This window comes from Barbatula barbatula (assembly GCF_947034865.1).
Source record: "Barbatula barbatula genome assembly, chromosome: 3".
NCBI classification, from domain to species: domain Eukaryota; kingdom Metazoa; phylum Chordata; class Actinopteri; order Cypriniformes; family Nemacheilidae; genus Barbatula; species Barbatula barbatula.
In genome coordinates this window covers 5,456,998-5,474,084 of record NC_136764.1, presented here as the reverse complement: position 1 = coordinate 5,474,084, position 17,087 = coordinate 5,456,998, and the positions used below count along the sequence as shown (strand labels likewise).

The 17,087-nt window shown below is 41.2% G+C and overlaps 3 protein-coding genes across 4 annotated transcripts; all 3 read right to left on the bottom strand.

Moving 5' to 3' along the window:
• Positions 1-676: 676 nt before the first annotated feature.
• Positions 677-7,292, bottom strand: LOC306892134 (RNA-binding protein MEX3B). The gene is made up of 3 exons (XM_079452986.1): positions 6,984-7,292; positions 5,884-6,396; positions 677-4,717 (listed from the first exon to the last, which is right to left on the bottom strand). Exons 2-3 carry the CDS (start codon positions 6,350-6,352, stop codon positions 3,378-3,380), a joined length of 1,809 nt encoding a protein of 602 aa, XP_079309112.1. The 5' UTR covers positions 6,353-6,396; positions 6,984-7,292; the 3' UTR covers positions 677-3,377.
• A 1,301-nt stretch (positions 7,293-8,593) lies between these two features.
• On the bottom strand, positions 8,594-13,030 carry mbd3a (methyl-CpG binding domain protein 3a). 2 transcript variants are annotated; one of them, XM_079453087.1, is made up of 7 exons: positions 12,604-13,030; positions 11,646-11,802; positions 11,297-11,434; positions 10,482-10,572; positions 10,174-10,351; positions 9,933-10,094; positions 8,594-9,774 (listed from the first exon to the last, which is right to left on the bottom strand). In XM_079453087.1, the coding sequence occupies exons 1-6, from the start codon at positions 12,711-12,713 to the stop codon at positions 9,935-9,937; spliced, it is 834 nt and encodes a 277-aa protein (XP_079309213.1). In that variant the 5' UTR covers positions 12,714-13,030; the 3' UTR covers positions 8,594-9,774; positions 9,933-9,934. The 2 variants fall into 2 exon arrangements, with proteins under 2 accessions (XP_079309213.1, XP_079309214.1); XM_079453088.1 differs by having other exon boundaries at positions 8,984-9,774; positions 12,700-12,953.
• Positions 13,031-13,166: 136 nt separating this feature from the next.
• On the bottom strand, positions 13,167-14,876 carry uqcr11 (ubiquinol-cytochrome c reductase, complex III subunit XI). The gene is made up of 3 exons (XM_079453089.1): positions 14,736-14,876; positions 13,913-14,044; positions 13,167-13,591 (listed from the first exon to the last, which is right to left on the bottom strand). Exons 1-2 carry the CDS (start codon positions 14,783-14,785, stop codon positions 13,924-13,926), a joined length of 171 nt encoding a protein of 56 aa, XP_079309215.1. The 5' UTR covers positions 14,786-14,876; the 3' UTR covers positions 13,167-13,591; positions 13,913-13,923.
• Between the last annotated feature and the right edge of the window lie 2,211 nt (positions 14,877-17,087).

The following is a 17,087-nucleotide window of genomic DNA, read 5'->3' as shown; positions in this document are numbered from 1 at the left end:
GAATATGTTTAAGCTGTCAAATCTAAATTATCCATAAAGATGGGACTGTTTATATGTGACCGTTCGGTTCTGTCCACACAGACTTGAAGTTTGTCCTGACATTAAAAATTATTTAAACTACGCAGATAAATCTGACCTTTGCTGGCATCTTTTGAACTTACTGTGAAGCTTTAGTCAACAATTCTACGTTTTGGACACAGCTGAATTTCTATTGTTCGATTTGGGCTGCGTCCGAAATCACCTACTTCCATACTATGTAGTCATGAAAACTCCGAAACCTCAGTATGCAAAAAAACCAGTAGTTGAAAAATACCCAGATGGTCTGCATCCGCCGAGATTCGTGAGTGTGGATGATATGGACACTTTTCCACTTTTTTTGAGAAAGTGTCAAATTTAAATAGTTTTAAAATTTATATAGCAGAAAACTTTAAGGCGGAGCAATAAGCAATAGGATGTCAAAGAGCATACGGGTCACTTGACCATAAAACATTGTGGACGAACTATGTCCGAAATGTATTCATACTACTCCCACTTAACGGCCGATAGGTAGGTACTTACTCAAATTCAGTACGTACGGTCACAGTATACGATTTCAGACACAGCCTTGAGCTGGAGTTTAACTCGGCGCTGTTCTACAGTACAGTAAATAAAGACACACTCACAAGACTGTTGATTTACAGTACAAAAACAAAACAAAAAAACGAGATTTTATTAAAGAAGCATAAAAAATAAAACTCTCGATACATTTCTCATAACCGTAAAGTCAGCTCAAATCATATGCGTATACAATTGTTCCAGCTCACGGTTAAAAGGTCCATAAACTTTCAAATAAAATATATTTCAATTTTAAATTTCTTCAATAATTTTTTCTCATTTTGTTATAAATTGCCTATATGTTGTACACAGGAAACAGAAATGTGGAAAATAAAGAAATTTGTCGTAATAAAAGGGTCACATTATAATCTGGGATATTTACGTCAAGGTAAGCAAATAAATTGTAAAAATAAAATGTGTAAAAAAGTTTTCTTTTTTTGTCTTTTCGTTTTTAGAAAATTATTAGCTAATGCCTGATGGCTTCAAGACATGCAGAGAGTTTAAGTTACAAATCAAGATACATGTTTTAAAAACTACATTAACCTTTTTCAGTTTGTCCTTTTTGAAAACGAATCCTAATGATTGTATTCAGGATATTTACAATTAGGCCTGAAGTTCTGTTATTGAAACAACTTTTGGTTCTGCGTACGAAAAAAACGAAAGAAGTTAAAGCAAAAACAAAGTGGAGCAAAATTTCGGGCAAAAGTGATTCATGGGAAAACAGCGTTTGACGTCTTTCCGATGCTAATCTGCCTGAGATCTCTGAAATCAATCCACATTAAACCCTGTTTTTAAACCACGAGGCGGCAAACAATCCAGCTTCAGGTCCACAGCCGATTCTTCACGTGAGTCACATGACCTTCATCGCCGATCGAGATGCCCCGACACGCCACAGACACGAGAACAGAAAACTACAGACTTTACGCTACTTTCTGTACCTTTAAACCAGTTAAACTACAGCACCTCACCAGACGATTCCCTCCAAACCTCAAACCTAACTAAGAACGAAACATCAGCGGGCTAGCAAACATTAAAAAACCAAAGGCGGCTCAGATACAACATGGCTCTCTATGCAAATACTTTGAAGACAACGGCCTCCTCCGCACATCTGAAGCGTCGTCTCTGTATTTAGAAAACCGCTGAAATGAGAATGTGAAGTTCCTGAAACAATCTTCAGTTTCTTAATTCAACAGTATTGACCTCTTATAACCAAGGCAGCGTTGACTGCTCTCACATCTGATGGCACTCTCTGTTTTGTTCGGTAAAAGGTCACGTGATCTCTTACGAAAAAAAATGACTTCACTGATATGTACAAACCATGCAAAACAGTTAATAAAGAAAAGCCTCCCTTCAACATGTGGTAGAAAGTCCCTTCGACTTACTGGCTGGCCGTTGACGTGGAAGATTTGACCGCCAATAAAACGACTCGTCATCACTAAACGTATGGAAGCCCTGGACGATATAGCTGCCATACGGTTAGATCCTGTTTATTGTAGGACACGACCTGAAGTGTAGTGTATTGTTATTAATGAAAGCCCTTTGAAGTGTGATGGATTCATGGCTTGTTCGTCACGACCTTTCCAAGGGGCTACAGGTTCGATTTGCATGTTCACAGGCAGCTTAAGGGAATTCTGAGTCTAAGTGCGAACGCCGCGGGATGCAAACGCAAAAGATTAACCTCAGGATGAGATGCTCTCGGCGAGGGAGCCGGAAGACTTTACTCCACCTTGGAGCGCAGCGGGCCGCTCGGGGATCAAAAGAACATTTCAATGTGTCGCAGTGCACAATTGGGATGGCTCTACAACAGTCCATTTAAAAACAAACACACACATCCACGACGAAGAGAACATTCATGTCAAGTTACAAAGACCTAGGTTATAATTCAGTATAAGTCATGTGGTTCGATGAGGGGGCGGAGTCAACACCTGTGCTGCCCACATTCAGTCTTACCACAACAACAACAAAAGTCTCTTAACAGTAAAATCGTAACAGATAAAGATGTCGCCGTTTTAAATACTAACAACCCTGTTTCAGGAGTGAAGACCGTAGGAATGAACAAACATCAAGAGTTCACGTCGTCGTCTCCTTAAAACAAACTCTTGACTTCATCTACTGGAGTATGAGAGTATGGAGTTTAGAAGGTAGTGTGAGAGATCTCCTATAGCATGGCAACGATATTCATAACATGTACTATTCTATCTACTTTAGATTCAACAATAACTATAACGTCGGTAATCGACTCTTAACGCGTATAAATATTAAGTGTTCCGTTCTTCATTGATAATAAAACAGGAATATCTCTAATGTTTTGGTCTACAAGTGTGCAGGTTCTCGCATTGATGTCGCGATCGTGCTGCACAAAGTCGACGCATTAAAAAAAAGAAGTTAAAAATGCAAAACGGCAACACAAGATTTTATAAAAAATAATTTAAAAAACAACTGCATCGCCAACCTTCTAACGAAACAAGACATTAGAAAAAAAGTGCAGTCTTATGAGAGCGTAAAATCTCTGCGAGTAGAAAAAGTTGCAGGCAAAAAAAACCTTGGTCACGGTTGCCTGGAAGCATCATGGAGGAATAACCGTTCAATAGCTTGAGCGAATGAAGGTGAAAGGTCAAAGATAAGACACTGTTTGATCCTCAGTTCCAAGAAAAAAAGTACTTGAGTCGCAAATAACATCATTACTTTCAGAGTTATTATTATTATTATTATAGTCAATAAAGTCAGAATAGTGTCATCTAATAATTACTGTCAATCCTATGAAGGCAGTCTATAACGGGGCATTAAGAGAAGATTCGGATGCACTGTGTGGCAGGGGTGCGGCACACGGGACACTCTGCCTCTTGCGACTGGCATATCTGACCGGCGCAATCCATGCAGAAGAGGTTGTGCCCGCAGGGAACCAATGCGGCGGTCACCTCGCTCTCGCAGCACACAAGACAATCCCTGCTTCCGCCGGGCACCACGCCCGCTTTCAGCCGGCCCAGCACTGATGACGCCATGGCAACGCCACTGCCTCCTCCCTCAGAGTCGGTGGGTGAGCCGCCGGGTAGTGATGAGGCCGAGCAGGATGAGTAACCGGTCGAGCTTCCGCCGCTGCTGCTACTGCCGCCTGAGAAGGAGCCGCCGCCCGCCTGTAGCCAGGAGAGGGCGCTGAGAGGGTCACTCTGCGCCCGGCGTGCCAGCGGGTGGTCGACGACGGAGGGTTCGGAGGGCAGGGTGGGTGACAGGCGCGGGGTCACGGCACCCCCGCTGAGGCCGCTGCTGTTGCGCCGAAGCTGAGGCTGCTGCTTGCCACCGTTGACGAAGGGAGCCCAGATGTTACCGCCGGTAAACTCAAAGCCGAGGTCTTCAGAGGTGCCGTGGAGGCCAGGGGTGGAGTCTCCCCCGAACGAGAAACTGCCACCGGCACTGCTCGTGCTGAAAGGGCTAGTGGGACTCCCGCCGTCTGTTGCTCGCCGCGATGCAGAGAATGATTCTGAATTTGGCGCGCCGTTGGAGTAGGATGCGGATGACATCTTACGGGTGGAGGGGTGGTGGGTGGCAGGGGGAGGAGGTGCGGAGTGGCTGGCCCGAGACCACAGTGTGCCGCCCAGACCCAGCGCTCCCAGGCCCTCTAGGCTGACGTCAGTGCCGTTGTTGTGGAAGTCGTTGTCACCTTGAAGATCCACGAAGGCGCCCGTGCGGAGCGTGATGTGCGTTTCGATCTCCTCTCGGGCACGGTCCACGTTCTCGGGCATGCCGGTCACCTCAAACACGGGGTCTTTCTCACGGCTGGGCGTGACTATGTAGGTGTGCGTCTGCTGCTGGATGCGCTTGATTGTGGCTCCTTTGGGACCCACCACCAGCCCGACAACTCTATACGGCACTCGCACCTGGATGGTGGTCTGGCCCGGCAGGTTCGGAGGTCCGGGGAGAGATCCGCCCGAACTGGGAGCGCTGCCGCCCGCTTTACAACGCGAGGCGCGTATCATGGAGAAGTGCTCGGCCGCAGAAATGATCTCTCGCTTGGCCATTTCCACATCTTCACGCCTGCCCGTCACGATGAACACGGGTTCTTCTCCTCTCACGGGGGTCTTGATGTAAGTGTTTGTTTTTGCTCGCAAAGCTTTGATCTTACAACCTGTGGACATAAAGAGAGAGGGATACATGTGCCATTAAGAGTTTGTCGGATTGATGCATTAACTTCTTTCAATTGCATGAACAGAATATAATTTATGCAATATATGCAGTGTGTAACTTCTCTGCCTTTCCTAATGTTTTGCATTCCAGCTAACACGCTTACATTTTTCACAAATGATCAATATAACATTTACCTACACCCGCTTAAGTCTATTTTTGTCTCTCTTGCCATTATACACTTCGAGGATGACAGCCATGCCATAGAGAGGTGCATAATTCAGGTTACATAACAAAGAAACCAATGCATCTCATATCAGGATGCACAACACTTAAAAGGGCTCAGCGGTAATAAATTCGACAGGAATTAAAAAAAAAAAGAAGCTAAAATTTCAAAGCTGACACATTCACGTTGACTGTTTTACCGCTCGGCCGTTTTTATTGTCTGCCACACTGCAGGAGAACCCATAGGCGCACTGTCTCTTTAAATAAGGACGCCTCGCGTCACGCAGCCAATGGCGTGCGCGTCCGGTGACGTCATCGCGGCAGGCTGAAAGCATGGCATTTCAAACAAAGAGAACAATGTAACAAGCGCAGCCCATCCGCGCCAAACCTCGCCGCCGCACAAATAAATCACATTTAAACACGATTCGTAAACGGTGTTCACTAAAACGAGCGAACCGCATCCACAAAGTGTCTGAATCGGACACAAAAACGTCGGACTGCAGATCGGCCCTGCGTACTTACATCACTCTCGTGTATCCTCACATGACCCCGCGCGTGCATATACGGCGTTTATTATCATATGGAGTCGGAAACAAAGGGCGATCGGAGATCAATACGCAACGGACAAGTTCAGGATTTGAGACGGGCCGCATCGGTCGATACGCGTCTCTTTTGTCTGCCGCTTTGTCTACTGCTCACCCCCCTCCACACCCATCCCAACCCCTCCTCCACCATCCCTCCGACAATAACATCCACATCAAACCTCCATTTGAGAGACAATGATCGCGACATCATCACACTACATGACAACAATAACAACGGCATGCGCTAAGCTCTCTCGCATTATCGTTCATAAACACTTCTAAAGTGATCTACTTGCATCGCAAATCGTGCAACTACACCCAGTGACACGATGACCGAAACAACAAAGAAAGTTCCGCTCACCCTGTCTCCCGACGATTTCCGCCACATGCTCCGACGTGGGCACGGGTACGCACTCGGTCATATTGACGCTCCTCTTCCGAAGCACCGAGCTTTGATCCGCGAGGATGGAGTGCGAGCCGGCCAAGTGGTACCCGCCGCTGCCTCCCGAGCCGTAGTACTCCGGAGATGGCGAGCACGAGCCGGGCGACTCTATCGAGCCGTTCGTGTGCTCGAGCATCTGCAGGTCGACGTAGCCGCCGCCTCCGTTGCAGTTCTCGCTGCCCGTCGTCCCGTCCAGACAATCGACCTTCTCGAGCGCCATGCGCGACAGCTGATCCAAAGCGAAGCGCAGCGCCTCCTGATGGTCCTCGTCCCGGGACTCCTGATCCGCGTCCCGGGCGGGGGGCAGACTGATCCCGTTGGACTGCCCGGTGGTGCTCACTACCATGTCGTGATCCGTGATGTCAGGGTAGAACAGGGGGCTAGGCATAGTAGTGCCCGTGTGCGCATCAGCCGACAAAGCAAGCGCGCTTTCTAGAAGAAAGAAAACATATTAAAGAACCTTTAAACAAAGCACACGTGTATACTGTATACTTACAACACTGTTAAGAAGTGTGCACTAGTGTATCTTGGTTTTTTATAAAGTAATACATTACAGTGGTAACTATTTACATACACATCTTAAAAACACTTCTTGAGTCATAGTATACACCACTGTGTGCTCTAGAGCCCTAACTAGTGCCCTTGTTGTTTTCCAGCGCTCCACGTCTCGTGTCTCTTTGTCTGTATTGTTGCTGTGTTGTTTAGCCGCGCGCGGCTGTTATATTATAACAACACTGTCACAATTCGTGACAATAAAACCCCACGATACAAATGCAACAGCCGCGTTGTGACACGCGACTCTGTCATGTCACGCGCGTTAAAAGCGAGTTTACAGGGAAATACAGAGCTGGACGCAAAGTGTTGTTAGCCGCGGCGCTAACGGGAGACGAGCAGTCACATTGTCGCCTTTGTTTGTGGACCTCAGCCGCGCACCACGCGGACGATCACGGGAGCTCGGAAACCCGGGGGAGAACAAAACCACGCAGACGCGCGCTCAGACGAACCGACAGAAAACTCACCTTAATTCCTCCGGTCGCTCTTTTTCTCGGGTTTGCTGGAAGGCTGCGAGGAGGATGATGGCTAACCGCTAGCGGAGCTGCTAGTTATAAAGAGGGGGCGTTGGTTTTATAAAAGCGCTCGCGATAAAAAATCAAACGCCAGCTTGCGATAAAATCACGGCGTCTCTCGCTCGAGCGGTGCGCTCATGTTTTCGGGGCGTTCGCGCGTGTTGCACTGGCGGGGAATAACGCGCTCTCTCCTGCTTCTCCGGTTCGCCGTCTTTGTCTGTCTGCGTGCAGCCGCGCACCACGCTCGCTCCAGCACGCGCCGCTGACGTCACGCCGGCGCACAACAATGGGTTCAAAGGCGCGCGCCCTGCTTGTTTCCCCCCAAATAATCGCGTTTTCTTTTAATTAATTATTATTATTGGATTATATATTTAAATTACGGGATGGCCGACTAAATGTGTTTTGTGGGTTCAAAGCGTAGTGCCCGGTTTCACAGACAAGGCTTAAAGTGAATCAAAGTGAAATCAAACGGGAATATTCTAGGTGGTTTACGCATTGTGAATGATTTATTTTATTTATATCGAAATTAATTTGCACTCGCAATCTTTCATCCGAAAACGTTAAGATACTCTTCGCTTCTCCTCAACAACAACTCTACGTCACATGACGTCAGGGACAAAAAAGAGGTTGGACTACACTGACTGTCCAATGGCCAGACATTTTATGCCCTCCCTCAAGGCCCGACGAATTAATCAAAAAGGGAAGGGCACAATTAAACCCCGCCCTACATTTTCCCCAAATTTCAGAAGCCGTTTCACTCGGATGTACGTCACGAAACGAAAAAGATGTTAATTGCAACTTCCGTTTCATGGTGACTTTAAGGCTAGGCCCAGACTAAAATGAAAATTTGAGCCGTTTTCTTAACTAAAAATAAATTGCCCTGGTATGTCTTTAAATATGTCATCCATTGTTTTGTCTCGATATGCACACCAGTAATATTTTTTCTAAAGCGACTTAAATATCCTAATTTAACTAAGGCATAGTCCTGGTTTAAGCTGAGCCTGGTCTGCGAAACTCGGCCTGGATCTAATTTTTTTTCATTATTTAACATGTTATGCTGGTTAACACATCTCTTACAACCTTCAAAAACACACCTTTTCTGCGAATACCTGACAGACAAAAGAAAAAAAAACACTAACCCTCTCTCTCAACGGTTAGTGGTCTGTCTTTTGTTGAAACTAGCAACTTTGTATTAGCACCTATTGTATTATTTCTCTTTTATGACATATCGTTTATTGCTCACCGAACTCTTTGTAAGTCGCCTTGGATAAAAGCGTCTGCTAAATGACAATGTAAATGTAACACAAGATGAAGATTTTAAGTTCCACTCATAAACCAGAGAAAATGTAGACCGAGGAATCACAGCCAGAAATTTGCAGATATTTCCATAATAAAGAAATCACACAAACGGCGACAGGTTAGAAGCACTGTATAACCAGTGTTGGGCAAGTTACTCTGAAAAAGTAATTCATTACTAGTTACTAATTACATAATGAATAGTGTAATTAGACTACTGTACAATTTACTTTCTCCAAAAAGTATTTCATTTCTTATTACTTTTTATATCCTATATCAACCTTGTTTAATGAAGCGATTCAAGGATAGACATGAAACGACAATTCATTCAAATAAATCATATAAAACTACATAAAGTATTCTTATTAACTTACTTGAGTATAACAAATGTGGGAAAGATACATGAATGCATGCATTTTACTGCAGCACATTTAAATGTCAATTCCACTATTGTATACATTACACAGTATCTAGTTTAATTACATCCAAACTAACTGTAATTAAATAATAGAAAAAATAAGAGTAATCGCAACTTTTTTAAGGGAACGTAATTAAATCAGTTACTTAATTACTTAGCAACTAGTTACACCCAACACGGTGTTTAACTAGATCCCATCATCACATAAGAGCACACTGCAACAAAACACCCAAAATATGAGGGTTTCAGTAAATAACCTTTTAATTTCAATCATGATTGTGAGAATAAAATAAAGTGAGTGAAAAATACCAGCCATTGTCATCTACAGAGCAAATAACGGAGTCAACGTGTGTTAACATCATCACACGGCAGAAATCAAATGAGCGGATCTTGCACATCGTCACCCTGTAACCTTCACAGATATTCAGTCCCATCAGAAATCTCTGATCTACTGTTATGACATCACAAATGTAACTGCACAAAACTGTCAGTGATACAAACACAGATTCAAGACTGCATGGCTTGGGGGAAAAAAATGTGAAAGCACCACCGTAAAAGCTTTTATCTACACACAGTACTGTAAAATATAAAGAAACCAATACAAAAAGTTGAGCACCATATTTGTACCAGCTATTATGAAACATGTGCTAGGAGTACAATAACTCAATATATCATAGTGATCAATAAAACATGGCATTTCTCTTGTGTAAAATCGACCGTTGTTAAAATGATGGTACACATTTCCATGATTTTACATAAAAAAAGACTTAGCTTAGGATGTATGGAAAACGTGTCATCTACAGTATTCAAGCTGTAGTAAATTATACCATTAAACTAAATTCTGAGTTTTGTGGACAAGCAGTGGAATCGTTCAGAAACATTATATACATCCATCCATTTTTCCACATAAGCCACATAAAACAAGTTTAGAGAAGAAGGTGTTGTGTTAAGAGCTGGATGTTCTGCATAGGCTTCAGAGTGCATCTTTGGGTGTGTGAAGGAGAAACACTGCTCTATTCACAGATCACCCTGCAAAGAAAAGAAAACAACATTTGAGATGAACTACTGGCACGTTTTGTAAAAAGAGTAAAAAATCCCACACGCCCAAAATAAGTTTACATTCAGAAACAAGGAGCCAACAAGTAAACATAGAATATTCAAATTGTTATAAAATTTGTTTTTCTTACAGCTATCCAGACGCCACCTCCTCGTCACCCTCCTCCTCCTCATCGGATTCGTCCTGCGGAGACGTGTCACCAATGGAGGCTTCTTCAATGTGTGCTAACATGTCAGCCATGAGAGCTTCTTCCAGCCTCTTTCTTACACTACAAACCAGATCTTCCTGCTTCCTATCAGATCAGCAAAATCTTTCAGTACATTATAAACAGCGTCCATCATCTACTGTAAATTGCAAATGCTCGCGTGTACCTGATGTCGTCATCAGTCACCAGGAAAGATTTGCACAGGGGTTGTGTTGTGTTGAGCCACACGCCAGGATTCTTTTCCACCGCCGCAGACAGCTGACCCGTGATGGGAGAAGAGCTCGTGTGAAGAGCGCTCGCTAGAGCTGCGATCAGCGTCTTATCTGAGTAACCTGGACCAACACCTGCACGACACGTGTTAACATCACACACCATCTGATGAAAGTGTGATTTTAATAGCGATATAAAAACGAAGAACGGTGAACATCACCAGCTATTGTTGGAGTAAAATGTATGCGAGTTTGAGGTCCTTACTTTGCAAACCTCTGGGAAGATCCATAGTTTTCACCAGCTCTTCTGCTATATCTGACGCGTGGATACCACTCAACTTCTTCTCCCAGAAGAGCTTTGAAATAAAACAAGTACAGTACATTTTTGATGTGGCCTGATCGAATAAAGTGTGTGTGTACACCACTGGCAGTGTTCGAGGAAACATTTTCTTGTTCAAAACCTGAATGTGGTCATTTATTCTATGAAATGAAGAAAAACTTTCAAATTAATCAAACATATCTTGTTCAAACACTGCCAGTTCATTGTGTCATGTCCGGTAGGTTTAAAAACTTCTATACAAGTATATAAAACATTTAAGAAATTACGGCCAGTTTCAAAGACACGGCTCATCTTAAACCAGGACTACGCCTTAGTTGAATTAAGATATTTATGTCGCTTTTATAAAAAGTGCATCTTGAGGCAAAACAATGGCACAAATTTATATTAAAATATTTTTGGGCAAGTTATATCGAGTTAGAACAGGTCACACATTCATTTTAGTTTGGGACTTGCATTAAGCCTTGTGAAACCGGGCATACATTGCAAATCTTCTCTAGTTGAATAATTTTGACATGCCAAAAATTACATTCATAAAAGCAGCCACAGTATAAATTGCCATTGTTTGAACAACAGACCGTAAGGAAGGATTTTTATAGTTTTAAAGACAAAAACAACAGCGTGCAACAAGGTGAATAAATAACAGCATTTTCAGTGGTGTGAGCCATACGTTTTAGAGGACTCTGAAAATCAGTGTCGCTTTGAAAAGAGATTTTGTAGACTGACGTGTAAAGATGATGTACCTGTCTGGGCTGTTCCACAGCTTTCTGAGGGTCTGTCTTGACTTTATTACTGGGGTGATTTGTGACCTTGGTGACAGGCTGTTTAAAGATGGATGCCGTCTGTCGGACCGGCAGGGACGTGTTCAGATCAGGTTTACCCTGTAAAACAATCAGCAACCAGTTTCTTAGTCTACAAGAACATTACAACAGTTAATATCATCTGAATATTTGGCATCTGAATATAAGCATTTTTCTTAGAGATGCAGAAGATTGTGATTGGTGACTGATGATTGTACGAAAATAGAGTGAAAGAGTAAAACTGTCCAGGCCATCAAAATGTCCCTCACTTCACCTGTCCTTCAGTGTTTACCTTGCTTTGACTGTTATCGTTTCGTATCCGCTGTCTGTTCTTACTCAGTTTGCTCATCAGCATCTTCCCCGTGCGGAAATCAAATGAGCTCAGATCCATGGAGTTTCCCAGGTAGCGGGCCAGCTGGGGTTTACTCCGAAACTTCATCCCCGTTGGACTAAGAATAGAGAGAAAGTTCAAGTATTAAGAAAAAAAACGAATCAAGCAAGTTAATAGTCACGTTTCATTAACAATGTTCAGCAAGACATAAATCTCTGCACATTTTCATAACCACAGAAAAACAAAACGAACTAAAAGCAAACCAATAAAAAATAAACATGGCATAAAGCAATAAAGGGTGAACGATTAAACAAATCGCATTGCGAACCATAATAGCGTAGTACAATGGTAAAGTGATGGCACGCTATGTACCCTATACCGAATGTTTATGGTATTTATGTACAAAGATATTTACATGCTACTGCCCAGGTCCCTCGTACTAAAATCATACCTACAGTTTTTTGCACGTTCAAGAACAGTTTAAACCTTGACAAAGCATTAAACCCACGAGTTACTATTATCTCAACTTCATACAAACTCCTCAGAAGTTAAACCCATCCAATCCTCTGCAAGTCTGCATACTTCTTTCTACGAGCAAATGGCGAACATAAACACAGAACATTCTTTTATATACAAAAAACTGAATTTAAACTAAAAGAAATCAATGTGTACAGCACATAAACAATGACATAGCTAGCATATCGGCTAGCACTATTTAGCACTCGCTGCTAACTCGCGTTAGACACAAAAACGCACTCTTTGTCATTTACACGTCACAAATAAACTATTTATTGGATATAGTGACGTGTTAAAGCGTTTGATTTGTTGATAATAATATACTTAATCATAGTGAACGAGCATATAAAGTGAACTTTCTGTCGGCTCTCTGGTCTGAGGCTAACTCCACTGACTGCAGTACCTAAAGTAATAGACATCACTTTTCCCCGCGGACAAGCCCGACTTTCTGGTCACTTCTTCCATTTTCCAACCATTTGGGAGGGCCGAGCACCCCCACCTTTTCCTTTCCATGTTTCTGTAAAGCCTGTCTGTTTCCCGAAGTCTGCCTCGAAGAAAAAGCGGCGAATGTTTAGGGTTAAAGACGGCTGGCCGCTGCTCTCTCTCCGCTCACCCCGCGACCTTCTGACTCACGACTCCGATGAACTGGGAGTCGGTTCGCGAATCGCTCGTCCGTAGTGTCGCAATTAAAAAGGCTTCACAATTCTTTCGCAGGGAAACGATTAAGAATATTTCGTCGATTAAGAATGACAAGACTTAAAACAGACATCGAACTGTTTATGAATGTATTGCCCGGATGTGATGTTGATTCGTAGATTCCGATCGTTGCGAATCGACTCGGGTAAATCGGTCGCGTTACCATAAGACACAAATCTATACATTTGAGAATTGAAGCTTCAATTTTATTCCACTTAGTTTAAGAGATATTAAAGCTATTTCAGGAACTTTACATTTGAGAGCCTGAGGTCCAATTTCAAAAAGAGCTTTTAATGTGTCAGGTGATCACAATACACAAACAACTCAAAATAATTTATATTTATTTGTTAACAAGCACCACCAGTCAAGCTGTGGTCAAGGTGACAAAATAAAAAAACTGAGCTCAGATCCACAATAAAATGTAATGACGCCAACGAAAGAGAGATTTCAGTGGAATTACAAAGAGGTACATTTCTCCAAAGGAATACACAGCTTGATGTGACAGGTTTATATGGATTGTGAGACCCAATCCTTTACATGACAAAATGGATTATTTGCTCCAAAAAATAAATATAATGTTGTTCATTAGAAGAAATCAACAGAAATGGATGTGGATTTATGAGTACGCGGTAGAATGATGTTAATCTCCAAATGTGATTCCATCTTAATTTTCAATCCATCCAAAGCAAACACACCTAAAGGAAAAAAAAGCAAAGATCAACATCAGAAATGGAATGTAATTGCACTTTAACGGCGGGTTTATTTTCCTAAATTCAGATTTTACATTTAGGCATTTGGCAGACGCTTTTATCCAAAGCGACTTGCATAGCATTATCCTATACATTTTACATGGGTATCTGCAATCCCCTGGGATCCAACCCACAACCTTGCGTTGTTAACGCAATGCTCTTACCACTGTGCTACAGGAAAGCTCTGAATTTGCACTAAATGGATAAAAAAGTTTGATCACTGACAGTGAGGCTAAGTCCTAATGCAAAAAAGCTAGGAAGAAAAACCTTTTCGAGCTCTAATCCGCTTTCTTAAATTTTCCATTAATGTAGGGAACGTAGTCCAAGATGAGCCGCCAGTCTGTGAAGTGAACGAAAGCAACACCTCCGACTCCTCCCCAGAGAGCAAGCGTGGGGACCCTGGACATGAGAGACAACGAACACCAGACACACATCAATTGCTTTGGTATCAAAGAACATTATGTTTCAGTAAAACAGCAGCCTACAACTTTTATGTTAGATGTCCTGCTAAATAGAATTTCACTACCTATGCACATTGTGTTTGTGGAGGAATACTAGACACTTGCTGCCTTTCATAAAATAACATTCACCAACTTTTAAAAAATAAAAAGCTTGAGGTTTAATGACATACACTACTAGTTATAGAGGGTATGAATTCCAGTTTCAAGCTGGGTGTACCGATGTCAATGACATCACTAAAATGCTTATTTTTAATATGATAAAATAAAAAAGATCAAGTTAAACAACTTTAAGGAGAAGACATTTCTATAACAACAGAAAAAAACTGAATCTTCTTAAGCCAATCTAAAAAAAACCTATGACAATACAAAGACAGATAAACATACAAACATGTATTATTCAAACACAACATGTAATACGCATTACATTCAAAAACACTCTTAATAAAACTGAACAAACGTATTTATATTTAAACATCAGTTTGTGTGTTTGTGTTATCATGACCTAAATTCGTTAGCTTAGCAGGCTACAGGTCGCGACAAGGACAAAACGATGAATAAAATCCAACAGATGCCGATGTTAACAGTAAAACACAGTATTTCCATTGAACATAACTTTACCACTATCTTACCATGTTTTGGCGATGGACGCGTATTTCTGTCCGATTACTTTGCCCAACATTGTCAGACGTCTGTTTGTACCAGGAGGACTCGCCACAGGAAACGCTGCGGAAACTGCGGATGTTACGTCATCTTGTACGCGACGCGAGAGCATGTCCATTCTGTGAATAACAAGTAAACATTTAAAAGCAAGGAAGACTAAAAAGCTATTTAATAAATACAAGCTCTTTATGTAAAAAGCCTTTCAGTTAATTTTTTATTTATTTTTATTGTTTTTTCTTTTGAGACCCATGACTTGAATAGGTTTCTGTACTCTTATTTGTATAATACTGTTAATGTTTTGTTTCTGTGAATTAAAAGTCACAGTTATACGTTTTTTTGCTTTCATTTTTTTATTAATAAAAATCTTTAAAAGTAACAATATTATACAGATCAGACAATAAACCATACAAAGAGGAAGAGAAAAAAGGGGAAACAAATAAAAATAAAAACCAAAGAGAGAAAAATGAAAAACATGTATTTCTCCTCTTTCCTATGGACAAATTCTAAATACACACAAAAACAGGAAAACAAGCATCCATAAAAACACTGTATATTAAAAAAACAGGCCGGATATTAAGTTGAAAAAACGTCTGCATAAATTTTAACAGCTTGACAGTTCTCCAATTCTACTTTTGTTTATGAATATAATATTTGCCATTGAAAATATAGAAATTCACAACATAATCGAACATTTTACAATCATTAATATATGAACATATAAGATCTTTAAGAGATAGTATATAAACAATATTTTTATGGGCAAATAAAAAAAGGAGCTTAAATGAGACCAACATTTAAGGGTTACGTATTATACTTTGTTTCCCCACTTTATCTAGGTTAGACCAAGATTATAAATTCCAACATTACTCGTATGTAAGGCTGTCAAAACAACGTTGCTGTTGCTTTAAAGTTCAGAATAAACAAGTAGCACATACAAACAAATATCGCCGAAGAAACAAGAAACATACAGAGAGACGTAAAAAGGAAAATTGCACAATTAACTGCAGATGCATCTGTTGCCCAGAAGGGGGCAGATTACATCAGAACATTGCGTTTTTATGACATTTAGATGAATTGTTTTTAGTTTTACGTTTTATGACTCACATCGGTCCAATGATTATTGAAACAACGCGGTGCATTGTACATTGTACGTGTCTGACAGGGGCTTATACAAGTTTTTACGTGACTGTGAGTGTTTTTATTGCTCTTGTGTTAAATTTTTTGAATTAATCAGTGATGAGTGATCCTAAATCTGATGCTTTATTGTGTGACCAAAAACTTTATTGTGTGACATCAGCCAATGGTCAGGGGGCCAAAATATGACATTGATTTAAGCTACAGTGCCCTCCACTATTATTGCCACCCTTGGCAAATGTGAGCAAAGCAGGCTGTAAAATTAAATCTACATCATTTCTTCTTTTAATCGTTTATTACAAAAATAATTTAATTTAAGTAAAACAATTTGAAGTGGGGGGAAAATCACATTATGAAAAAAACCTAAATTCACAATTATTGGCACCCTTTGAAATTCTTATGAGTTAAACATCTACCACCTACAGTATCTCACAGAAGCGAGTAGACTTCACCCCTCATATTTTTGTAAATATTTTATTATGTCTTTTCATGTTACAACACTGAAGAAATGACACTTTTCTACAATATGAAGCAGTGAGTGTACCGCTTGTATAACAGTGGAAATTTGCTGTCCCCCCAAATAACTCAACACACAGCCATTAATGTCTACTGGAACGTTCTATTGAGTTAAGCCTCTTTGTATATTATACTCTTGGGTATTACAGACAGACACCTGCATCTTCATATAATAAGTCAATCTCTGGTATGATGTCACAAGGCGTAAAACTGTCGACTGTCAAGTGAGTCTCAGTGCATATGTCATTCGAATAAAAGCTTAAATGTTTAATATCAGTCGTTACCACACTAACAAATTTTTGGGTGCTTCATATGACAACGTTCGTGCATTAGTGGAATCAATCGTATAGATTGATAGCTTACTTAATTCCACAGTAAAATAGCAGATCAATCTAAAGATTATACTGTCACGGGATATTCTTTACATTATGACAAAATAATAGAACCCTGCACAAAACACAAGAGATGCAGATGGGGATCAATAGAAAACACATTAATGCCCAAGACGGTTTTTAAATTTTGTAAAATACAAATTTGTGGTTCATAAAAGTAATAGTAAACAATTTTATGGAATATTACTAATATTACCATTCAACGGCTACATGTAACTCTGGGTGAGTTAGGCAGAGATAAACAAAGCCAAGTCTCCACAGCTGTCATTGGCTATTGAA

Excerpts from the sequence above, each read along its gene's own strand:
- LOC306892134 (XM_079452986.1), bottom strand. The coding sequence starts at position 6,352 with ATGCCTAGCCCCCTGTTCTACCCTGACATCACGGATCACGACATGGTA. Across the intron at positions 4,718-5,883 it reads GGAAATCGTCGGGAGACAGG|GTTGTAAGATCAAAGCTTTG; the intron begins GTGAGCGGAACT and ends TTATGTCCACAG.
- mbd3a (XM_079453087.1), bottom strand. The coding sequence starts at position 12,713 with ATGGAAAGGAAAAGGTGGGGGTGCTCGGCCCTCCCAAATGGTTGGAAA. Across the intron at positions 11,435-11,645 it reads ACGATAACAGTCAAAGCAAG|GGTAAACCTGATCTGAACAC; the intron begins GTAAACACTGAA and ends ATTGTTTTACAG. Across the intron at positions 10,095-10,173 it reads GTGACTGATGACGACATCAG|GAAGCAGGAAGATCTGGTTT; the intron begins GTACACGCGAGC and ends CTGATCTGATAG.
- uqcr11 (XM_079453089.1), bottom strand. The coding sequence starts at position 14,785 with ATGTTGGGCAAAGTAATCGGACAGAAATACGCGTCCATCGCCAAAACA. Across the intron at positions 14,045-14,735 it reads GCGTCCATCGCCAAAACATG|GGTCCCCACGCTTGCTCTCT; the intron begins GTAAGATAGTGG and ends TCTCATGTCCAG.